A 23,006-nucleotide genomic window follows, 5' to 3' on the forward strand; every position below is an offset into this window, starting at 1 on the left:
TGCGAAAACACCAGCAGCACACCTATACAATTACAAGGAACCCATCAGTCCAATTGGAATACCTGAAGTACCGACACCAGCTTCCAAGGATGACCGAAGTTTGTCACGAAACACCGGTACCAGCTTTCAAGGATGACCAACGTTTGTCACAAACATTTGAAACACAAAAATAATCTCTACACATGGTTATTTATTTCCTATAAAACACAGGACATGTACAATCACTGAGAATTCTCATCATTCAAGTCTAATGAACAGATGTGACAGTAATAATCAAACAGCGAGAGATTTCTTCGGTGGAATTAACACTACAGCCAATAATTCTGAAGGATTTGTTAGTATCAATGATTAATGAGAGGTAAATTTCGCAACACTTTGATTTAAAGTTCAAGAAGAGAAAAAACATCGGAATGTTTGAGTTATAGAATCATTATGGTCCACATTGTTATTGAAATATTCCTGACGTAGGCATATGATAATTGGACATTATGCATTTGATGAGAAAAACCGAAAATTGGTCAATTTCTGCATAGTTTCTTGTGTTTCGAATAGTACTGAATTACAATGGATTTTAAAATACATGTAGGCGTATTAAGCAGGAATGAGCAATTCAAATGATGTGGAATGCAGTTCATGTAACATGTTTACATTTTTGTTCAAAAATTTCATTCACCATTTAAAAAAAGTTCCTTTAAGTACTAATGATCGTGCATGTAGCAGAAAAAAGACCATCGTTGTGGTCCTTTGATGCTGCATGTTTTAAAAACTGTTAAGGTCGTAGTTATTTTCATCAATTGATCTTGTCATTTGGTCAGACTTTAAAAAACATCTGTGCCCAGGTTGTTGTTCTTGGATCGTAAATGAGTAGTGTAAACCAGACTATTTTTTTATGTTGGCGCATTTCAATGTGAGTAATTCCATTGAGGCAAATATTTTCAGACTTTTTGTGATGGACAGAGGATATGGCCAACTCAGCGAACTTTATGATCAGCCAGTGAAAGTTCCAGTTTACAGAATATCATGTTTCTGGTGGCAAAGCAGTAGCTCTGTGAGAATTGTGATAATAAAGAATATTCTACCACCGAAACATGCATGTGCATAAAGCACTGGACTGACAACATAAAAAAGTTCAAATGAAATTTCACAGGCAGGAATAGGACCATATTCAAAAGATGAAGAAGCTTGAGAGAGAACAAGGGGACCCTTAAGATGTGTCAATATGAGTTTATATACATACAGTTCACACACATACATTTGGAACGGTGATTACATGTAAAATGTTGTCAATCTCTATTTCTATCTCTATATACAGATACAGAATGTGATCGTATGGATGGCTTAATATAACAATGATCCGTGCATTGACCATAATTGGTCAGAGCATTGACCATGGTTGAACCTAATCACGCCAGAAAGGCAGGTAATGAGACCATAGTACTAGAACTGAAACGTTATTAATAATGTATCATGTTCAAGCAATCATGAGAAAACGACAAATTACACTTAGCCGTCTTTGATTTTAAAAATTGCCACTTGGCAATAATTGTACTTGGCCATTGGAGAATTTGACATGTATTGAACGTTTTTCTGCAAAAACATGATGCTCTGGTGCCAGTAGTACTGGAGGGCAAATTGACATTCCAACACTGTCGAGTGTTCGCCAAAGGGCACAAAATTCACACTTCTAAATCATGTCACCATCACGCTGTTATACTATTGTGTTTCACCTAGAATGGAGCAAAAGTAGAACTTACACCCACAATCTGCTTTTTCACACACGGTAACGGTCAGTGGTCTCATTAGGGCCGGTCTAGCATGAAAGGGTTAATTACATGTACTATCTACATACAATTGCTACTATTACAATCAATCAATCAATCAATCAATCAATAATGTACACATTAGGCGGCCCACACTAGGAAATCCACAGCAATATAAGTGTTGATTTTATTAAGTGTGATCGTATGAAATTTTACCTCAAATATTTCAAATCTAGGGACTAGGCTTGCCCAAGGAACATATCAAATCTTTTAAAAACATTTGGGAAAAGAGATCTTGAGACGCTGGCATACATAAATCTCTCTAAGCCAAAAACACTGACTTGTCATGGTATATTAATATGATTGTGTTGAGCATTGTTCTTGGAATGTTGGAGAAGTTCGGCCGGGAAATTAAACTTCAAATTCATGCATCGAGGTGTCAATGACAACTTTTACTCCCAAATTATAACCAGTCAATTAATTTTCGGCAAAAAAGTCTCTTTACAGAATTGATCTGTTTGCGAATACTATTGGTATGTAGCAGTAGCAGAACAATAAAAAGCAGTCATAAAAATTTACAATTTGTAGTAGCAATTAATAATTCATACAGTTACATTGGTAGCCATTGCAGTTCACTAATCCAGCTACAATGACAATGGTTCTAGTTTACATGCATACCTGGGCTTTTTTCCACACTTTATTCAGTAATAACTTATACAAACAATAGTATATATGCATAGGCTAGGCAGAAAATGGGTTACCAGTGAGAAGGTAAAGATTTACTGTTGGTCAGGAACATGGTGACGATTCAAATCAATATACCGGTTATGAGCCACAATTGATTCCAAGATTTTTAAAGGCGTCAAAGGCTCTGTTTTCAGTTCCGTTTCCCCTTGATTTCACCTGCCACTAAAGATTCTGGAGTCTATCACGACCAGCGACTTGTATACTAAAATCACAGGCTTTTGGTGAACTGAATCACCAACATGACTAAAATAAAATTTCACTGGGCGCTCTATGTGTAGTGATTTTTAGGTCAAACAGACAAGAGCAGGACATGTTTGTGCCAAATAGATAATAAAATAGGACTCGCAAAATATCGAGGTCAATGATTGTAGGCCATGTGAGCCGATTCTTGGCAAGAAGTCTGAATGTCGACAATAAGAACGCCCGCGCGACAATGTGCATCTTCTTTCAAACACACCAAGGATTTGGCAGAACCCGAAACAGACCAGTGAATTTATTTCAACCCATCCTAATGCCTAGACCAAGGAAAACTGCTCTATTGTGCATCATTTGAAAGACAAATGTTTTTAACTATTTTACAAAAGGCAAAAAGCAGACACAGATAACACAACGTAGGCTTTGTACATTGCCTTACACGTATAAATCTCAACCTTCGAATTTACATATTGTTGTATGTTGGTGTAAAAATTCTGCAATTATGTATAATCTAAGCTGGGGTGTTAGTTATTCTAGTATTAGACATTTTACAAATAATATGTAGTGGCTAATGCTTTGTTAAGATACGAATGTATTCAAGTACCAACCAAACTAAGATAAAGAAATGGCATGATCTATACTTTTCCTCGAACCAAGCATTTTGCATTTGTTCTGCCCTTTTTTTAACATGCCCAACTTGTTGCACTTATCGAGAAATGGCATTTTTTGAATGGTCTAGCTATTAATAAATAATGCAACAAACCGGCCTAAAATTTGATGTTTTTCCTAACCATACACACAAAATACACTTTTAAACAAACAAACAATATACACTGGAAATCCAGCAATTAGTGCATTTCTAAGCCAACGTCAGCCCAGACATTTTGAAATGGACTGGGTTTTATAAGACATGTGTGTCTGCCATTCAAAGAGGGCTGACATATCCAAATTTAACTGAGAAGTCCTTTTCATGGATTCAGAGTTAACAGTGGTTATATGCGATGTTCCTCCCCCATTTTCTTGGAATTTAAAGGCACCAGAATAAACTACTTCGCCTTTGAAGATGTACCCACATAACAAAAAGCCCAGTCCTTCAAAATGCATTCCTTCGAGTAATCATGGAATGTGATCATGTCAAAAGGTTAAAGAAAAACCTGCCTGCCTTCGATTCTTCAGAGTGATCAACTGAATGAACAAATGAATGTGCGCAGAGTAGTAAAATCAGCCGACACATTCTGTACGCGCGTGTGTATAGACAGTAGCAACAACTACACTTACATGTAGCAAGCTGAACTAAGAGTGGATTCGATTCCTGGAGAACCGAAGGCAAGCCAACAGATGTCGAATTGTCCTATAAGAGCCTGCTGAAGTATTTACATATCAACAACCCAAGGGACAGGGGCAGGATCATTGCGAGGCTCATCTTCACCGATGATGCGCTGTTGCAGCCATCTTTGTTATCACAATGGCAATACCTCATCTTGACACGGTACATTCCGGCCCTTTCAATACAACGACGGCCCTCGTCAGCTCCAACCTCACCATGTTCGGCGCACTGGCGGATGTAGCGCACGTTCCACGCACCATCAAAGTAGGCTGAAAAAAATGTTGATAAAGCTTTAACTGGACTGTAAGAAAATGTACCAAATTTTCCTGTTTTTAAAACTACACATGCTGTTTTGGTTGTGATTGAGGTTAATACAAACTCTTCCACTAACGCTGTGTTGACACTGGCGTTTTAACAGTTTAATACGTATTGAGGTGCCCCACTCAATTCGGTTCGTACCGTTTTCAATCCGCTTCAACAAACCCGGATCTCAAACCGAACTGAATACGAATCAGTTAAGGCACATCAACGAAACCGTATTGAAATTTCAGTGTGGCGCACTTAATACGTATTATAACATCCCCTTCCGTCTTATCGCATGCGTAATATTTTTATCAATTACAATCACTGTCACATTAAAATATCTGTCAAATTCATCGTTATTTCATTATTATTCGTATCGATCTAATTTGGAAAACAAGGCGAGCAATATGACGTTTGACCGCGGAAACTAGTTAATTGATACATTTATAGATGGCGCAGCATTAGTGCGTATTGAGTGTAGCATACAGTGGAACCTCCCTTAGCGAACACCTCTCTATTAAGGACAACCTCTCAATTAAGGACACTAGGTTTGGTCCCAAATTGGTTGTTTCCATTCAATTTGACCTCTCTAATCAGGACACCTCTCTATTAAGGACAGCACTTGTCAGTCCCGAGGTTGTCCTTAATAGAGAGGTTCTACTGTATTTTAAACAGATTTCAATGCGCATCTGTTCCAGCGCGCGTCGCGCGACCGTTTTTTTTGAAACCGGTTTAAACAACTCGTATCCTGGAGAGCGCTCCACGGAAAAAATTTCAATTCGGAGTTTCAGAAATCTTTATCAGCTCACCTTCCTGGATCATTTTCCTACACATGGTTACATTTTGGCCACATGGTTCAAGATTCCATGTTTGGTTGTTAAACCAATCAGCGCATGAAGGGCTGTAGAAGGAGTTGCAGTCAAAGCATCTGATGCCGCCAATGACTGTTTTAGGAACGCCAACATTCACATTGGTAGGATTACTCGAGTCGACCGTCTGTGCCAGAATTATGTCTGTAAATTGGAAACAGAAAATAAATATAATTTTGGTACACATGATATACTTTTGGCAAAATTTCTAAATGACACACATTGTTCGGCTGAATCAAAACTATAGACGAGGAAGGCAGCCTAACCTGGTCAGATGAAGAAATCGAGAATATTAATTGATTTCCAATTACCAATCACACAGAACAACAGGGCTCTCTATGCTCGGCAAGGCATACATACAGTGTGTATATACATATAAGTTCATGTGTACAGTAATGTACATCATGACATTGATTATTAGAGGAGCCTCCTACATAACATACGTACATGATAGTACATGTAATGTATGTACTACACAGCTACACCCCTAACATATAGTACAGCCTTGTTTGTAAGAAATTAAAGCCTTCCACTGCACTATATGTAAAGGGTTATAGATCTAGATGTCAGCTTCAACATGAAATAACTTGAATATATATACAGGGTCACAATCAGTCAACGGGCCTGGGAATTTTCCGACCCAATTTCAAGGGCGATTTAATATACGCATTCAGATACACTACAGTTCAATACATGAATACATTGTTGCATTCTAAAATGGCCGCGACAACCAAAAGTAAACTTTGGTGAAGGAATCTCGCTCAGCTGGAACAAAAACCTAACAAAACTATACATATTTCAATAGAAGAAGTATTCATTCTCTCCCTTACCCAAATGAAGGATCAAAACAAATCCCAGAACGGAGCCTAAAGTGAGAAGAATTTGCTTCATTTTTGCGGCGTGGCTGAGAGTTCGTTCTATCGCGTAGAGACCGTGAGAAGGCGAGAAAGTAATTATGATAATCATATGCATAATGAAACGTCATAGTGACGTTGAAAGCGGGAAAATTGAAGATTCGGATAGCCTGATACCATTTGGCCCCGCGCGTATATGGCAAGCGGAGTGTCCAGTAATTAAAAAACCTAGATTTATTAAAACAAAACCTGTTTTTTTACCTAATAAACTAAGTTTATTTGGAAAAAATATAGGTTTTTTTAAAAACAACCTTGTTTATTAGCTTATAAACCGAGTTTCTTTAATAAAACCAAGTTTTTTTACTTTCTTTCCTAATAAAGTAGGTTTTTTAACAGAAACTAACATTTTATGCTAAAAAACCTGGTTTATTACCTTAAAAAACATGGTTTTTTACCACATAATCGTATAAAATATAAGTTTCTGTACAGAAATGTCCATTTATTCAATAAAACAAGGTTTATTACCAAAACAACCTAGTTTATTAAAAAAACTAAGTTTATTACTAATAAACCTAGTTTTTTAAAATAAACCTGGTTTATAGAAAACTTACATTTTTAAACCTCGATCCTACCTACATTGAGTTATCTGGGGTGAGGTTAGGGTCTCACTAACTAGTTTACAGAGTGCAGTGCAGTGCAGCATTAGTACCACGTGGTGCCGAGGTTGCCCATCCTCGTCCCGATAACATCGCGGATTTGAGTACATGGGGCGAGGTAGAAAATACAAGTTTCTCGATAGAAAGTAGGTTTTTGCACGCCGTTTGTCCAGTTATTCAAAACAACCTACATTTTTACAATAAAACCAGGTTTTATTGCAAAAAACTAAGTTGTTTTGTATAAAACCAATTTTTTTACGTAAAAAGGTAGGTTTATTAGCCATTTTGTCCAGTTATTGTTAATAAACCAAGATTCTTTGCTATAAAACTAAGTTTATTACCACTGGATGAAAAACTTATATTTTAGGGAATAAAACCAAGTTTATTTGTTAAACTTGACATTTATGGATAGAAACAAGGTTTATTAGGTAAAAAACTTGGTTTTATTAAAGAAACTCGGTTTATTAGCTAATAAACAAGGTTGTTTTAAAAAAACCTATATTTTTTCCAAATAAACTTAGTTTATTAGGTAAAAAACCAGGTTTTTTGAATAAAACTAGGTTTTTTTAATTACTGGACACTCCGCTTGCCATATACGCGTATAGCTGGCGCGAGTGGACAAAATTCAGAATTATGTCACGGCATAAATAGGAATTGTGGACTAATATGGCTGACACGAGTGGACAAAATTCAGAATTATGCCACGGCATAAATAGAAATTGTGGTGCCATAAATCAACCAATCAAAACATCGGATGTCGTGAATTGTGCGGCGGCAGAATTCAGAATTATGCAACGGCTAAAATAGGAATTGTGGTGTGGCATAATTAGACCAATCAGAAAGTGGCAATCATTTTATTTATGGTGCGGCATAAATCGCACTTACGTCCACAACTCCTATTTATGCCGCGGCAAAATTCACGAGATCCGATCTTTTGATTGGTTGATTTATGGTGCAGCACAATTCCGATTTACTTCCGCCCACCATAAATTACACTTCTGTCCACAATTCCTATTTATGCCGCGGCATAATTCACGAGATCCGATGTTTTGATTGGTCGATTAATGGTGCACCACAATTCCGATTTATGCCGTGGTATAATTCTGAATTTTGTCAACTCGCGCCAGCCATATCCGTCCTCAATTCCTATTTATGCCGCGGCATAATTTATGAGATCCGAGGTTTTGATTTAAGGAATTAATACCGAGCTGGCGGTCATTGGTTGTATAATCAAGACCGCTCGGGTAGACCGAAAATGCAGTCCAAAACCCGAGGCGCTTCGCCGAGGGTTTTGGACGTAATTTGAGGTCTACCCGAGCGGTCTTGATTATACAACCAATGACCGACAGCGAGGTATTAATTTCTATTCTAAAAGGTTTCAAAATTAAACAAATTAAATACGATTTGAAAGGTATATATGTTCCGTTTTCGTCAAAGAATGATCCAGCCTGGTGTCCGGAACTCCGCCATATTGTTGCTTGTGAAGATGACGTCACGCACCCAGGCGGTCATTGGTTACGATACCAAGACCGCTCCGATCAAAACGAGGCGTAATGTATTTTGTATTAGAAACAATGATATACTGTGACTAAGGCCTTTTAGAATGGTCGATTAATGGTGGACCACAATTCCGATTTATGCCGTGGCATAATTTTGAATTCTGTCTACTCGCGCCAGCCATACGCGTGATGGCGCTGAGGCGGCCGGCGCAATCAAGAGTACCCCGACCCCATTGGGGGTGAATTGTTAGATTCGACTGCATGGCGTGATAGTCTAGGGTGTAGACTCTCGAGGCAGTCCATTGCGTCATCCTATGGATATCCATATGCCTATGGGAAACTAAAATCTATACATTGTAAGAAACACCAGAACTCATTCAAATTCCACAAAATGGTAAAAATATTGGGCTACTCGGAGGAAATGATCACTTTGGTCTGCATCGCCTCCCACCAATATCTTGTCCGTCTTTTGGTGTTTGAATGAGATTCGGTGTACCTCAGATCGGCAAAATGGAGTCAATATTATAGTTTCGTGAATAATACAGTTTACCTTGGAATTTGGAACCAATCTCTATCGGAATCACAAGTCAGAATAAAAAGTTACTTGGCGACTGGTTGGCGCTGAAATTCCCAATGAAGTACTCGACACACTTATACCTTGCCAAATACTGGTAACACCAGGTTGTGAGATTTAGACGGTGACCTATAAAGCAATCATTCGAAATAAACAATAATAATAGTTCAATTTGTGAAAATAATGCATGGGTATTTGACAACATATGTCGACATGAATTGCAAGTCTACTTTTTTACATCAACATGTGGACTATTGATTGCAATGAGAACAGCAATAAACTTGCAGTAATCTAATTGGGTATAGCCTCGGTTAGACAAAAGGGTTCCAGAGTTCCACTGATAGGCGCTGAATGACGATGACGATACTTTTCGTTCAACTTGATAACAGTATTGGAGAACAATTATCTTTTGTTTTCGCGAGCTTCTTTTTTAGTAACAGTCATATTCTGCAGCTGTTTTAAGTACAATGCGTAGTACGATACTGATGTCGCCCGTCTGCGATTATAGGCGGGTTTCTATACGAACGTGTCCCCTCCGCTCGATCGCATGAGAAGCGGTGGGGTGCATCGTGAGTTCGAGTTAAGTATGTCTTCCGGCATCACAGTTGATCCTTTGGTCTGCTGTAATCGTCTAATATGTATCCAAAATAAGCCTGAAGTCATAAACGAACCATTAACTGTAACTGTACCATGTATTTACCACTGGTCGGAGGCTCTTTCCGGCTGTGAAATGACGGTGACTCGAAACTAAGTTCCGGAGGAATACGCAAAATATGTATTTTTCTATGTTGGGGGTATTTTTGATTCTGAGAGAATGATTTCAAAGGAATCTCCTGAAAATACTATTTTGAGTTTAAAAGTCCAAAGGAACCAGGAGGTCTCGGATAAATGTTGCAAATAACGCAGTTCAGGTGGTCCGCAAGAGAACGGAATCACCACGCCATGAACATACGGGTAGTAGAAGCATGTAATCAACGGCCTAGGGGGTTTCTGATGGAGAGGGGTGTGGGCGGTGATCGTACACGCGTAAGGTGATAAGAACAATTTAAAACAGTCATGAAATATTTTTATTTGCCTTGAAGGTAACAGGCGCAATACTATCTGATGTCAGTCACCCATGCAGTGGTTCAGATTGCTGCTTTGTCCATCGAACACAAAAAAGATGGGTGGATCACTTGTCATAATGGGTGTTGCTTTCTGCACCTCCTGCTATTACTTTGATACAAGATTCGGTTTGTTTTATCGCGAGATTTGTTTTCTTGATATGTTCAACCCCCTCCCGCTTGCCTTCAGTGTCCTATTGTATATTATATTTACATGTAACTTGACTTGACGCGGTCTTATTTCTCACTCGAGGCACCTGACGGCGACTGAGAGTGACGCAGAAGGCAAGTGGCAGTCATAAGGTAAGGCAATTGCGATTATCTTCTGCTTTTTGATTATGTGGAAATAAACTGAATTCGTATCAATTTCACAATCAGATGAAATTGTTAAAGGGGTACGACGTTCGTAATTACTTAGTGGTCCAGTTAAATAGAAATCCTCTAATAAATACACTATGCTGTAGTGCAGTATATTATGAGTACAAATTTGTTTAAACTTAATTGGCATTTACAGTAATGTATATCAGTCTACACAACGGCAATGTTGAAAGTTATATTTAGTATGTATTTCCGCAATTGGACATTTTTTTAAATTTAATTACAAATTCAAAATTTTTAACGAACGGCGTAGACCTTTAAACGGAAAAAAAACTGGATTCAGCATGATTATTCGTGCAGTTTTAAAGAGCTTGTGAACTAACAACCACGTTTATTTAGAATTATGTTCAACCAAGGTTCCGAGCAATTTAGAATGAACGTTTACTTATCAAAAAACATTTCATTATTTTTTTGGATATATTATAGGTCGTCCTGTTTGGTCGTGAAGCACTGATCAATAAAAACCACACTTCAATGAAATCCTGCCAGTAGTTCGCGGCCGGAGCCCAAAAAGATGTAGACTAACATTTACGAGTGGATAAATAGTAATATAACATTAAGAGGATACATGGCAGTCGTAATGGCCGCTGTTGCTTTGAGCGGCGGCTGAAGTTGATGTTGGAAGACGTTCAAGTAAAATATGTTACGCTCAATATTAGGGTTATTCGGCATTACTGAGACAGATCCATCGGAGTATTACATTGTATATGTGACCGGAGTCTCTGATGAGTGACTGACATGTGCAGCTTCAATGTTTCCTTTCTGCGGCTTGAAAGTCGTGTTTAGAGTGGTACGTCATGAGGGTAATGGCCGTCCGTATTTTGTATATAAGTTTTGGGATTGCTATACGGAATGAGGTCATAGTAAATATTCATTTGTATCATGCGATGGTCATAGTTATATTGATGACAAATTAAAGACCCATTTTGTATCCATATAGGCGCGACTATCGGCTACCAGTATCAGGTGATGGTAAGGTGTAATAAGTAACAAAACCAAGAAAGCTACAGACAGTGTTAGGACGGATTCAAGCAAACTGACTAGCGGCTGAACACATTTTGCATTTTGACGTTATGTACGACAACGTGATGGCAATGTCGGGTACAGTTGAACAAGAATTCAGTTCTGAGCGATTTCAGTCTCAGTACGGATTTGATTTATTTCATGAAATCGTCCAGGGTTTCGGGACCTACGTCACGATGGTCGTGTTTGCTTCGGGACTCTTCGGGAATGTTCTCTCAATAATCGTATTCATTCGGCTCCGTAAGAAAGACGCTGTCACTACCGCTTATCTTACCCCGATTGCTGTGTATGATCTCACCAATATCTGTATTGGCACTACAACTTGGTTGGTACAAGCCGCGCCAGTTTTTTCTGGGGGCTCCGTTTTTATCCCTGAAGCGATTTCGGATGCTCATTGCAAGATTCGAGTTTATCTTTCTCTTGCGTCTGGACTAATGTCCACATGGACGTTGGTCGCGTTCTGCATCGAGAGATGTATTGCAATCTGGTTACCCTTGAAATTGGCTGTCCTTGTTACGTTGACTCGACGGCGCGTGGTGATTTTTGTTATTTCTTTAATATCACTGGTGCTCGCATATGCTGCCGTACCTCCATTTAAACTACATGAAAATACCATTTGCATTCCAATGCCGGAAACCTTATTGGAGACTGCCTTCTTCGGGGTGATTAATTTTGGTATCTATTTGTCGCTCCCAATCATGAGCCTGTGTATCCTGAACGCGCTTTTGGTATGTGGCTTATCCAAACAGGACAAAAGTTTGCAAACGATACAAAACAATACGGATAAATCTAAATCCAATGAACGTAAAATCGTGCGTAATCTCTGTTTGATCTCCTGCGTTTATGTCGTTACAATGACGCCATTTTGTGTCCTGGGGACAATCCAAATAACCCGGATGATATCCGGTTGGGGCGAGGCGAGCAGGGCGTATATCGACACATTTAACACGATGGTCGAGTTGGCTTATCTCTGGCATTTCACTAATTTTAGCGCTAATTATATAATATACGCGGCTTCTTTGGACTTCTATAGGGCTGAATGCAGGCGTTTATTCAGTTGTCATTTTAAATGCAGACGTAGCCCTGAATTGGCCAATGAAGTATGAAGCAATGGGACACGCGAAAACACACTTAACACCCATCTTGACCCTCAAGGCTTGGATTCACTCCGCCGACCCGGACTCCGTTACACCAACAGGTAACGGACCGATTAACTCTGATGGTTCAGAATGACTAGCACCATGGTGTAGTCGAATGCTTACCCTATCATTCAATTTGTTTTAAAGTTAATAATTCATAGACCTATGATTTAGTTAATAAAAACAGAACAATCTTGAATTGAACCCAAACACCCGGCACCTCACCCGCACACCCGCACATAATAACGTTTAGTTAGTGATGACATTGTTCTTTTTTACTTGCATTGATCCTTGGCCTACCATTAAAAGTGACGAAAACTTCAATTTTTATCATGGAATGCAAAAACCAGACCAGATGCGATCAGTCAGCCTGACTCCTCAATTAACACTGCAGTCACGTATAACGTAGGTATATTAATATACCGGACTAATTCCACAGGAAATATAACATTTAAATGCACCCTCGGTACTGGTATTGGCCGTGATACTAACTATGGTAAGTTTCCGATAAAAACACCTTTTTTTATTTAAGCAGTTCGCCAATGTTTTCAGAAAGCCATTCGCTGGGAACAGTTGTTTCAATTTACATAACATATTGTATAAGGTTCAACAGAACGCTCGTCTTATATAATATAGGCCATTTTCGAAAATGTCCTGAATGCAGTAGCTGAAGCTCGAAAAATCCGCCGAGGCTTCTGATACTTTGGAAAAGAACATGAGAACAACCAAGTGAACAACGAATGTCTTGATCTCTTTGTTCACCTCGGCATACAAATCACTTGTAGAATTTAGCGTAACTCGATTTGAAGTTGCTGGTCCCAAACTCTTACTAATTTGGTAGTTGTTATGGCACTTCGAAATTACATGTAGTAAAAAAAACTAACCATTGATTAGTTTGTTCCAACTATAAAAGTAGTGAAAATTATCATTAAAATGGTTAAGAATTACAATTTTGATCGTTAAAACAACTAATTTCACAGTCGGTGCAACAGCAACTACCAGAGTAGTTAAAGATAACTGCTAAATAGTTATTTTCACTATTTAATTTTGTGCAGAGATTTCGACTTATGCGAGGTTGACTGATTTTATTATTTGGCAAATCTCTCATTCCACACGAAAAAAGACGGAATGCAAGTACCCATGCGACAAATTAGGCCCTTGTAATACCCCCAACAACTCATCAGCTGTGTCTGCATGATTCGAAATCACTAGCTATCGAAGCGTCAAGCAGAAGTCCGTGGTATCAAATATCCACTTATTCCAGTCGCACTTGGAGCCGAGTGGCTGTGACGAAGGCAAGACCGAATGGACGAGGATTGGCGATGCTGTCAGAGGAATTGAGATGTGTATGGAAAAGTATATACGCAATAATTTTCTTCATCGCTTTAATAAGACGGCCAATTGTCAAACAGTTGAAATAGATTTAATTTATCTTCAATACAGGTTCTTTGGCCCAGGTATATTTACTTGGGATAAAGCAGCATTGTTTCTTTATTGCCTGATACCAACAATTGATTGAGATATGTCTATTAAAAAGGTATCCTTGGAACCCCAGGGAGCCGCCTACGAAAGCGAACATGCCTGACCGCGCGTGAATTATCTACACACACACAATGTATACGGAAGTTCTGTTTCTGTTCATAAGTGGCCTTCCTATTATTTTGAAGAGGGCACACTTCATACGACTTGCCCTCTAAGCAATGAAAAAAAAGCGATTTTCTGTCAGGTTATTTTCAACGAGCCGGGGAGAAGTTGAACACCTTGGCTGATCACAAACTTGCATGATTAAATGTCAGTTTGTGCAGACGAAGGTGTGCCAACGGATGAAAACAACATAGCCGCCATTTTGTCCGCGTGAGTTTGTCACCTAAATATCCTCAGTCCGCAGCCGGTGAGAGATGTTGCAAAGAATCCTAATACAATGGTTGCTAGCAGCACTGCAGTTAGAATCATCATCGCTTATGATCTGAAGAAAATGAACAAAATAAAAGAATTTATGTTGCGATCAGCGATTTAAAGTGATCTTTTCCTGCAAATATCCACAACGGTAATTTTTGTAATGAGGGATGTAAAAATGAAAGCCTCGGTCTACTCCCTGTTTCTTCAATGGCCCATGCCAGCACATGATGCGCCCGTGAACATCAGTCGATCATGACATGAGGAGGTATGTTGTGGAAGAACGTTTATCCTAAACGAAGGTACATGTACATCAAATATATACGGCCGATGTTTCACTCACCACTATAGTTCACATCATTCAGGAAACAGCATGCAACTCCTCCCAAAGATGTGTTCTAATAAAACTACTGGATACATGTACTGCCAAATAGAAGCGCGCGCGCACATAAGCCTACACGTTCGTGTAAATAATACCTACCCCTCAGCTGGACAAACAGTATTGTAATATGATGAAGTATTCTTATCCGGGTATTCAATGTTGCGCCATGTATTGACATTGTCCAGCTCCTGACAACGGAGCTGTAACGGAGGCAATACCGCTGGAAGTTCAGTATATATGATGTTGGGCCTGTCCTCTACAAAAACGTGCATGAAGATCTTGTCTTATTGCCAAAAACTGACATTTGAAAACGTTTAAAGCCTTTATTAGCAGTACATTGATATACACACCCAGGCTATTCTGACCTCCAAACTGACAAGCTGCCGATGCCAGATTTTATATGCACCAGTGAAGATTTTTCAATATAGCACCAGAAAATCCCTTTCAATGTCAAGATATCGCAGAGAAAGAGGTCATAACACGTGAATGCTCTGAAATGGGAGTAAAAATGAGCGGCGGGGATGGATACCACGTCAGAATCCGTATGTAATAATTACATGTACAGCTGACAGATTTCGGTGAGTTAATATTGTCAACGACTCATCTCCGTGAAGAAGAGATAGGAATGCGTCGTATAACAATCTTAACAACTGTCTCTGATGCGTGTAAACCTGACTCGACATGTCATCTGGTTTTCTGATCAAGAGCTGAGGAAACGACACAAATAATACCATGAGACCCATGCGACAGAAAACAGTTTATCCCAGCCTGACACCAGATGGTGAAGACGATTTTATAGGTGAGCTTCCGCAGAAATCCGCATTTTGCACATACTGTCTTCTCCCACTTAACCGAGCGCCACGAAAATGGCTCGAAAATGACTAAGTCCAGAAACATGGCAGTCTGTAGTATTTTACGGGTGGGCTGCAAACATTCAATATGACAGCCAATTATAGTGATCAATAGATATAAGAAGACAACCTTGTAAATGTTGTCAATTCAATAACGCCTTGTCGCGGCCAGGGCCAGTAATCCCTGTAGTCAGGGTGATGATTATTGAAGTTACGTAAGTCTATTACAAGTCCATGTAAATGGTTGACCGATCCAGAGTCTTTTAAATGAATTTATTTTATCTAATCGATTATGGAATCGTTTTCTTGAGGGGAAAATCCAATAAAGGGAACTTTCGTGTCAAATGTCACAATTGTTTTCTTCCATCTTGCTTTGCACATACCCAAAGTGTCTCCAGGCTTGTGTATGATCTTCACATTTAAGTGTTGGGGTGTGAAAATGTAATGGCGCGAAGATACATACACGGCTCTAAAGCAATCCGGATACTAGGGCGGGGAGGGAGGGGAAAGCCAATCCACTGCAGTGGCTCCAGAGCCTGCCATCGTACACAGGGTTTACATTAACCTGTACACGCCAAACTGTCTTCCTTCTGGGTGTCCATGCGAGACGAAATACAGTTCGCTCAATCACCGCCAGGATACACTTTGGATCTGCACATACCCAAAGTGTCTCCAGGCTTGTGTATGATCTTCACATTTAAGTGTTGGGGTGTGAAAATGTACAGGCGCGCACGCCCGGGCTCTCAACCATCCCGGAGGAACATGCCCCACTTCATAACTCCTTTCCCAATACTTAAACAAAATTAACTAATTAATCCGCCATAATTAATTATTAATTAGGGACTAATTAGTCCGGAATTCGAAAATAAGGTAACGAGAAATTGTAACTTAAATTCTAACATTGCTTTATTATAAGAACTCAACACTGTATTTTAAATTCCACAGAAGATTACACGGTATGGTTTTAGTATGATGAGGCATGTAGCGAAAAGGCGAGGCCACACTCTAACCAACACAATCATGCAATAATTACAATACGAAAATGCATAAAAATATACATCGAAATCTGCTCAAGGGAACGCTGCTGGGAAATTATCAACATCGCCAAACTTACTGTAAAGTGTTTTAACCGCTTCTGGCCGACGAGAACTGTCAGCCAGGGCTTCGGACACATTAGCCGCTTTTACCAAAATATCTGACCGACTGTAGTACTCTGCTGATGCCTCTGTGAACCAACCAACATGAGACATTACTTCCGCCGGGCTTGAAGCTGCCCCCGACAGAAGCAAAGTAATGGAGCAGCCGGCTCTTAAGCCGTGAGGGGTCTCACCCTGGTTGATCCCCAATGTATTTAGATAAATCTTTAATCTATCGTAAATTGCACTGTACGAAATAGGCGCATCCAACACTACACCGGCTTCTGAGACTGGACGGAATAAATATCCGACCGTAAGATCCACCCCCCAGGTTTGTGCCTTGGAGATATACTGCTGAAACAATGAACGTATTCACTTTGTTTACCGAAAACGATTTCCCATGGGAATGAGAGATTACAAGACCTGATCCATCGGGTAAGCGTTTAACTTCCTGTGTTTTTAAAATTCCCAAATCACTCGCCCTATCCCCGGCAAAGAACTGCATCTTGAGAAAAGCTTGGTCTCTGGACAAAACGAATTGCTCCCTAAGGGATAGATATGGTCTTTTAATCTGGTTATCGATATATTTTGAAATAGCTTGAAGCTTATCCATGAACAAGGGTTTTGCCTGCTTGGCAACTACGTGCGAGAAACCTTGCTCTCGTTTGACACACTTCAAATACGATTTCACAGGAGGTGAATCAGCCGGATTCCCAACCCCGGAGAAAATATCCCACGTGCTGCCCCTGTCGGTTTCTTCAGAAATAATGGATTTCAGGGACCGGACTAATCCTTCTAACGTACCGAAGGCAAGACGGGTAGGACACCCACAGTGGAATTTTACCATGATGCCCGAGGAATATACAGGAAGCATTATGGATCTGTGTCCTACCGGCTTTGTCTTTCCATACTAAAAATCGTGTTAGATCTTTTGGAGAAACCCGTTCTTGGGTTGGCCTCTTAGGCAGTTGTGCCAAAAATTGCAACAGCTCGTTTTTTAGGGATTGCCTTTTCTTCATAAGGGGGGTTGCGGAAGCCGCCTTATCCAACTCCTGGAGCCGCTTGTCAATTGCCCCCATGTCAACGCTGATTTTCTGAAATAATCAAGATTAAAGCGTCATCCACAGAGTATATTCGAAGGATATCGCACATTATGATGTGCAGCTAATTCGAAAAGCCATTAATGGCCATCTCAAACCGACGTTATCTCTGATGAACCCCTGCTTGGAGGGATAATATACTACGCCCTTTTCTCCTTTAACCCCAAGGCAAACCTGTGAAATTATCCTGGGCTTTAATAGTGGCCCCCATATTGGCGCGGGTGACGTCATGGGTAGCACAAGCGTGCAAACTGGGATTTCCTGCTGGATCAAAAACTGAATAAGGGGTAGAATGACAGCGATAGGTGGGAAAACGTAAGGATTTAGCTCCTTAGCTATTTCCTGGGCGAAAACATTTTGACCCGCTGACAGAGGTGAAGGGTGCAGGGTAAAATGTCTCAAAACATCGCCCTGTATTGAACGCATTGCATTTGAGTCACATGCCATGAGGTCTACTCCGTGCGGGCCATAGAGTAACTCCAATTGGAACCATTTTTCACTTGCCAACATAGTGTCCTGAGCTGAAATCGCCCTAGAAGGAGCATCTGCTGGGTTTTCTGCCGAAGAAATGTACTGCAAACGTAAATCAATATTAAATTGCTGAGTAAGATGAAACAATTTTATGAGCATTTCATTTAAGGCGTTGTCCTTGCAACCCTTGTTATTCCACGACGAAACTAGGCTTGTGTTATCGCCTTTAACGTCTACCCGGTGGTCTTTTATATTTGTACTCAATGCTAAGAGGGAAGAATAGAGGGCGTCGGCCTCTTTGACATGAATCGGCCTTATATCATCTGCAGCCCAATAATCACCTAAAGTATGACCAACCTGTGGCCCTGATAGAGTGACCGCGCCATAGCGATATCCCGAAGCATCAGTAGCCAGAGCGTAATGTAAATGTTTTTCTGGTCTCCAAGAAAAATGCCCATGCCAATCATCCAAAAATGCCCAGAATTGTATCTCGTCCCGTAGGGGGCCAGAGATTGGGATGGTTTTACTGTTTTTCGAAGCTTTGGCTATTGCGCTAAACAACTCTCTCGTAAATAGTTTTGCGGCCGGAAAAACCAACATCATAGAAATGCATTTACCCGCGAATCTTTGTAGCGTTTTAAGGCTGACGAAGGGCTGACGAAGAATTTCCTCGCGCAAAACCTTAAACTTCTGTTTCTTATCAGATGGCAGAAGAAACGCCTGCCTGCTAGAATCTACTAGAAACCCTAAGGACTTGAGCGCCATCATAAGTTGCAAAACACATTTTGGCAAGGAGAACGTGTAACCTAGTTCTGTAAGGATATATAATACCAAAAAGACCCAAAGCAAAGGAATGCTTGACGCGTCAATATTCTTAGGGACCACGTAGAATCTGTCGTCAATATACTGGATGGTTGGGATCCCCAAATGTCTTAAGAAGGTTGTAGCTGCATAGCCTACAGTTTGATAAACATAAGCCGATGATTTCCATCCGAACGGAAGCGTCGTACAAACTAGGTACCAACCTGCCCATTCCATGCCAAAATACGTTTGCGAAGTTTGCGATAATTTAATATGGTCATACCCCGATTTCTCATCAGTGGCAAACATGAGAGCATCTTTGTGTACCAATCGCGGTACTTCTTTCAATGTATCTAATGTGAAGGGAGAATCCTTAATCAGCAGGTTAAGGAATCTCTGGTCATTGCATAATCTCGGCTTTGAAGGTTCAACTACCAAGGGCATGACTACTTTAGGGGGCGGACACTCCCCAACTTTACCCCAAACTCTGACTGAACCTGCTTTGATTCTATCATTCAAGGTTTCGGAAATAAAAGCAGCTTGTTTCTGACAATGGACAGAGTTAGGAAAAAAAAAAAAACTAACTGGGGGTTCGTTTGAATTGTATTTCTGACCCTTGAATTCACCCTTAAATGGCCTAAAGAAAGAATGCACATCAACCCCTTTTTCCAACCAAGTGTGAACCATCTCGCTCTCTGGGAAATCGTTCATTATGGAACTCCAAAGTTCAATATTTTGATGCAATTGTCCAGCGACAAAGTGTTCAGGGTCCCTTAAAGGCAAAGTGTCCAAAGGCACCGGAGTTTTTTGTAGAAGTAATGCATCATTTACAACCTGATTGAGTTTGAATTGTTGAGCTGTGAAGTCAGGAGAAGTTTCCCCAATGGTAGTCCAAGACGCCTGTTACCTCTTGACCTTTTCGGCAGCAATTGGATTAAATTTCACCGCATATTCCCATTCTGGAATCTCTGGCTTAAAGTGCCCCAGTGAGATAGTAGGGGGGGATTCCTGCAAGAACCAAAATAAAATGTAGAAACATCTCATTACAGGCGTATCAGACTATCAAATGGAGAACTTCTCCTAACTCACAGCTCGCGCGAACTAGGTCCGCAAGGGGTAAGATCCCTTGAGCCGAGAGAGAGGAAGATGTTCAAAATCAAAATTGCTTTACTTATTAACGGTTTTCTAAACAATACACTTATACCACTTAGCGTACCGGACTATTTTACCTTAGACCTATTTCTTGTTGTCAAATTGGGCCTTTGCCAACTTCATCTTTTCACATTCTTTGTACCAATGCCCAACCTCACCGCAAAAATTACATGGGCCCGGGTTATTTCTAGCATAACCATAACCGCCATAAGCCCTGCCGCGACCTCTACCTCTGCCGTACCCATAACCCCCGCCATATCCCTGACCGTAAGCGGCACCATAGCCACCAAAGCCAAACTGATGCTGGGGAGGTGGGGGAGGCTGCGCGTAAACATGCTGAAGGGGGGAAGAGGATACGGCAGAAGAGGTAACCGGTGAAGACTGTGACCTGGAACGAAGCGGCTTTTTTACCAACTTTTTGGCCTTTTTGCACTTGGCTAAAGCTTTCATTATTACGTCAGACTGGCCTCCACCCAATGCGGAAAGACAAAAAGTGGGGATATCAACAGTATCTTTGAAACGTTCAGCTTGTTTGCCGAGCTCGTAAAAGAGGTGCAAATCTTTGTGATCTTGGTCCTTGGCGCACGCCACTAGTTCGTCTAAAGTGGCTAGGATGAGGGTAACGTTGGGCTTTACTTGTAAGGATAAATTCCTCACCTTCCTCAGGACTGCCTCCACCGGTTCTGCCTTTCGGTTCTTTTCTCTCTTTTCTAGTTCTAGAATTCGTTCCCGTAAACGCGGCGCGGTTTCCTCATCCTGTTCTTGACGGTCGAGGCGAGGGGCTTTGGCTACTGGTGCTTCGTCTTCATGCAATTGTTGTCCAACGGGCTGTCCATACTCGTTCGCAACCACAATGGCCGAATGTAGCAGCAGGCGGAAGTTGCCTACCGAATCTTCTCGACCTGACATTCTGAAAAAATCTACCGCATCTTCACCCGTGAGTTCCTGAAAGGCTACTGCTATGTCGGGGACGTCAAATTGTTCGGTAGGGCGGTTGAGGCGTATACGAGCAAGTGGGTCCGGGAGGTCGTCGTCCTAGAAACGGGCGAGAAGCTTCAAAATGGGCAGCAAATCTCTGCCCACTAATGAGTGCCTTTTCCGCAATAATATGTTATTGGAAGCCATGACAGAAAACTTCTAGGAGCGAAGCAATCTAGCCACGGCCTAGAAGGGAGTGAAACAAGATTGCCACCAGACCTGAATTTAAACTCACGCCCAGAGATTATGAATGGGATTATAAAACCAGTTGAAAGGTGTAAAAGCCAGTTAACAAAGGATCTCCGGCGTGCACAAAAGGGCGTGTCACGTAACACGAATCACGCGGCGAGCTTGACGGGAAAGCGCATGTGCGCACCCAACCCTCGATATGTTACATAATGTAAAACCTAATGTTTTGCTGCCCTAGCAGACCTATTTCCATAATGCATTTACCTATGCATTTCCTATACCTCTGTATACATGACCAAACCGAAATGGCCGCCATACCAAATAACCAAACTGCCAAGTAACCTAAAACTTGGAACCTTCACTATAGCTTTATAATAGCCCTTACCGAACTCTAAATTTGGCAAAAGGACGAGCACAAACTTAGAAACGGGATAGCTGTATAGAAAATCTAAAATAGCGAGAAATAGGCAAAAACGGAGATAATTACCTGAGAGCGCACAAAAAAGCCGACCGTAAGGTGAACATGCGAGACGAAATACAGTTCGCTCAATCACCGCCAGGATACACTTTGGATCTGACCACGTTCTTCTGGTAAGATGCACGCAATCCGATGGAGTTTGTGGGTAGGCCTAGCAGGCACCATGATGATCTTAACGTATGGAATGGAGTATGGAGATGATGTTGACAGCCCTGACCCTGATACCACTACTGATGATGATGATGTAGATGATGCTAACCAAGCTGTACCGGGTGCACGTAGGCACCAGAAAAGCTACAGTCTCAATCAGAAGATTGACCTTATCGAGACATACCAATTGGAGCATGCTATAGGATTACGTCATGCTGAAACTGCGACATCCTGTGCTAGACACCACCGCATAGCACCGCAGACATTTAGACGTTCGATAATCACACATGATGACTTGTTTGCCCTCAGAGATAAATCAACTCAAGACCATAGAAGACGGAGGAGACAACGGCAACACGGAACTGATCCACAAGGTAGTTTTTCTTCAAGCATTCTATTCCTCGCTAAATGAATTTCCTTCTTTGTTGGCCTATACTGACTGGAATAAGTCCGCTTCTGTGTCATGGACGGAAGAATAAGTCGCATGATACATCAAAGCGACTGACCCTGACCATGCCTTTAACAATCAGTATTATTGTTCCAGGGACCTTTATTCTTAGGACTAACATTTCGTTCATACCAGTGGTCATCACCAATCAATATTTCCAAAGATGTTAAACGTGTTAGCTTTTTTATTTCAGCACAGTGGCCCGAAATGGAAAACAATTTGAACACCTGGTTCCTTGAGCGCCGAAGACTTGGTTTCCCTGTTTCCGGTGAGGATATTAAAGGGCAAACTGGAAGAGAATTTCGGCAATGGTGGGCAGAGCTTCCGAACGAAACGAAGGCCGAAAGACAAGAACAGAGACCCCTGCTATCCCTTTTCCATGCATCTGCACATTGGCTTAGCAACTTTATGGAAAGGTGAGCTTTATTCCGCTGTTGCATGGATCGGCCTTAACGTATGGATTGTATTCGGTGAATTTTAACAATATGCAAATTCCATTTCAGGAAACAAATCAGCTATCGAAGGAAGACCAACGATTCAAGGGGGT

General features: G+C 40.8%; 2 protein-coding genes across 2 annotated transcripts; both read right to left on the bottom strand.

The window, feature by feature from the left end:
* Positions 1-175: 175 nt before the first annotated feature.
* Positions 176-6,127, bottom strand: LOC135488992 (UPAR/Ly6 domain-containing protein crok-like). The gene is made up of 3 exons (XM_064774040.1): positions 6,032-6,127; positions 5,142-5,345; positions 176-4,298 (listed from the first exon to the last, which is right to left on the bottom strand). Exons 1-3 carry the CDS (start codon positions 6,090-6,092, stop codon positions 4,054-4,056), a joined length of 510 nt encoding a protein of 169 aa, XP_064630110.1. The 5' UTR covers positions 6,093-6,127; the 3' UTR covers positions 176-4,053.
* A 13,533-nt stretch (positions 6,128-19,660) lies between these two features.
* LOC135490868 (uncharacterized) lies at positions 19,661-21,164 on the bottom strand. The gene is made up of 2 exons (XM_064776470.1): positions 20,874-21,164; positions 19,661-20,072 (listed from the first exon to the last, which is right to left on the bottom strand). Exons 1-2 carry the CDS (start codon positions 21,123-21,125, stop codon positions 19,968-19,970), a joined length of 357 nt encoding a protein of 118 aa, XP_064632540.1. The 5' UTR covers positions 21,126-21,164; the 3' UTR covers positions 19,661-19,967.
* Between the last annotated feature and the right edge of the window lie 1,842 nt (positions 21,165-23,006).

This window comes from Lineus longissimus, chromosome 1, assembly GCF_910592395.1.
Source record: "Lineus longissimus chromosome 1, tnLinLong1.2, whole genome shotgun sequence".
Lineage (NCBI taxonomy): Eukaryota > Metazoa > Nemertea > Pilidiophora > Heteronemertea > Lineidae > Lineus > Lineus longissimus.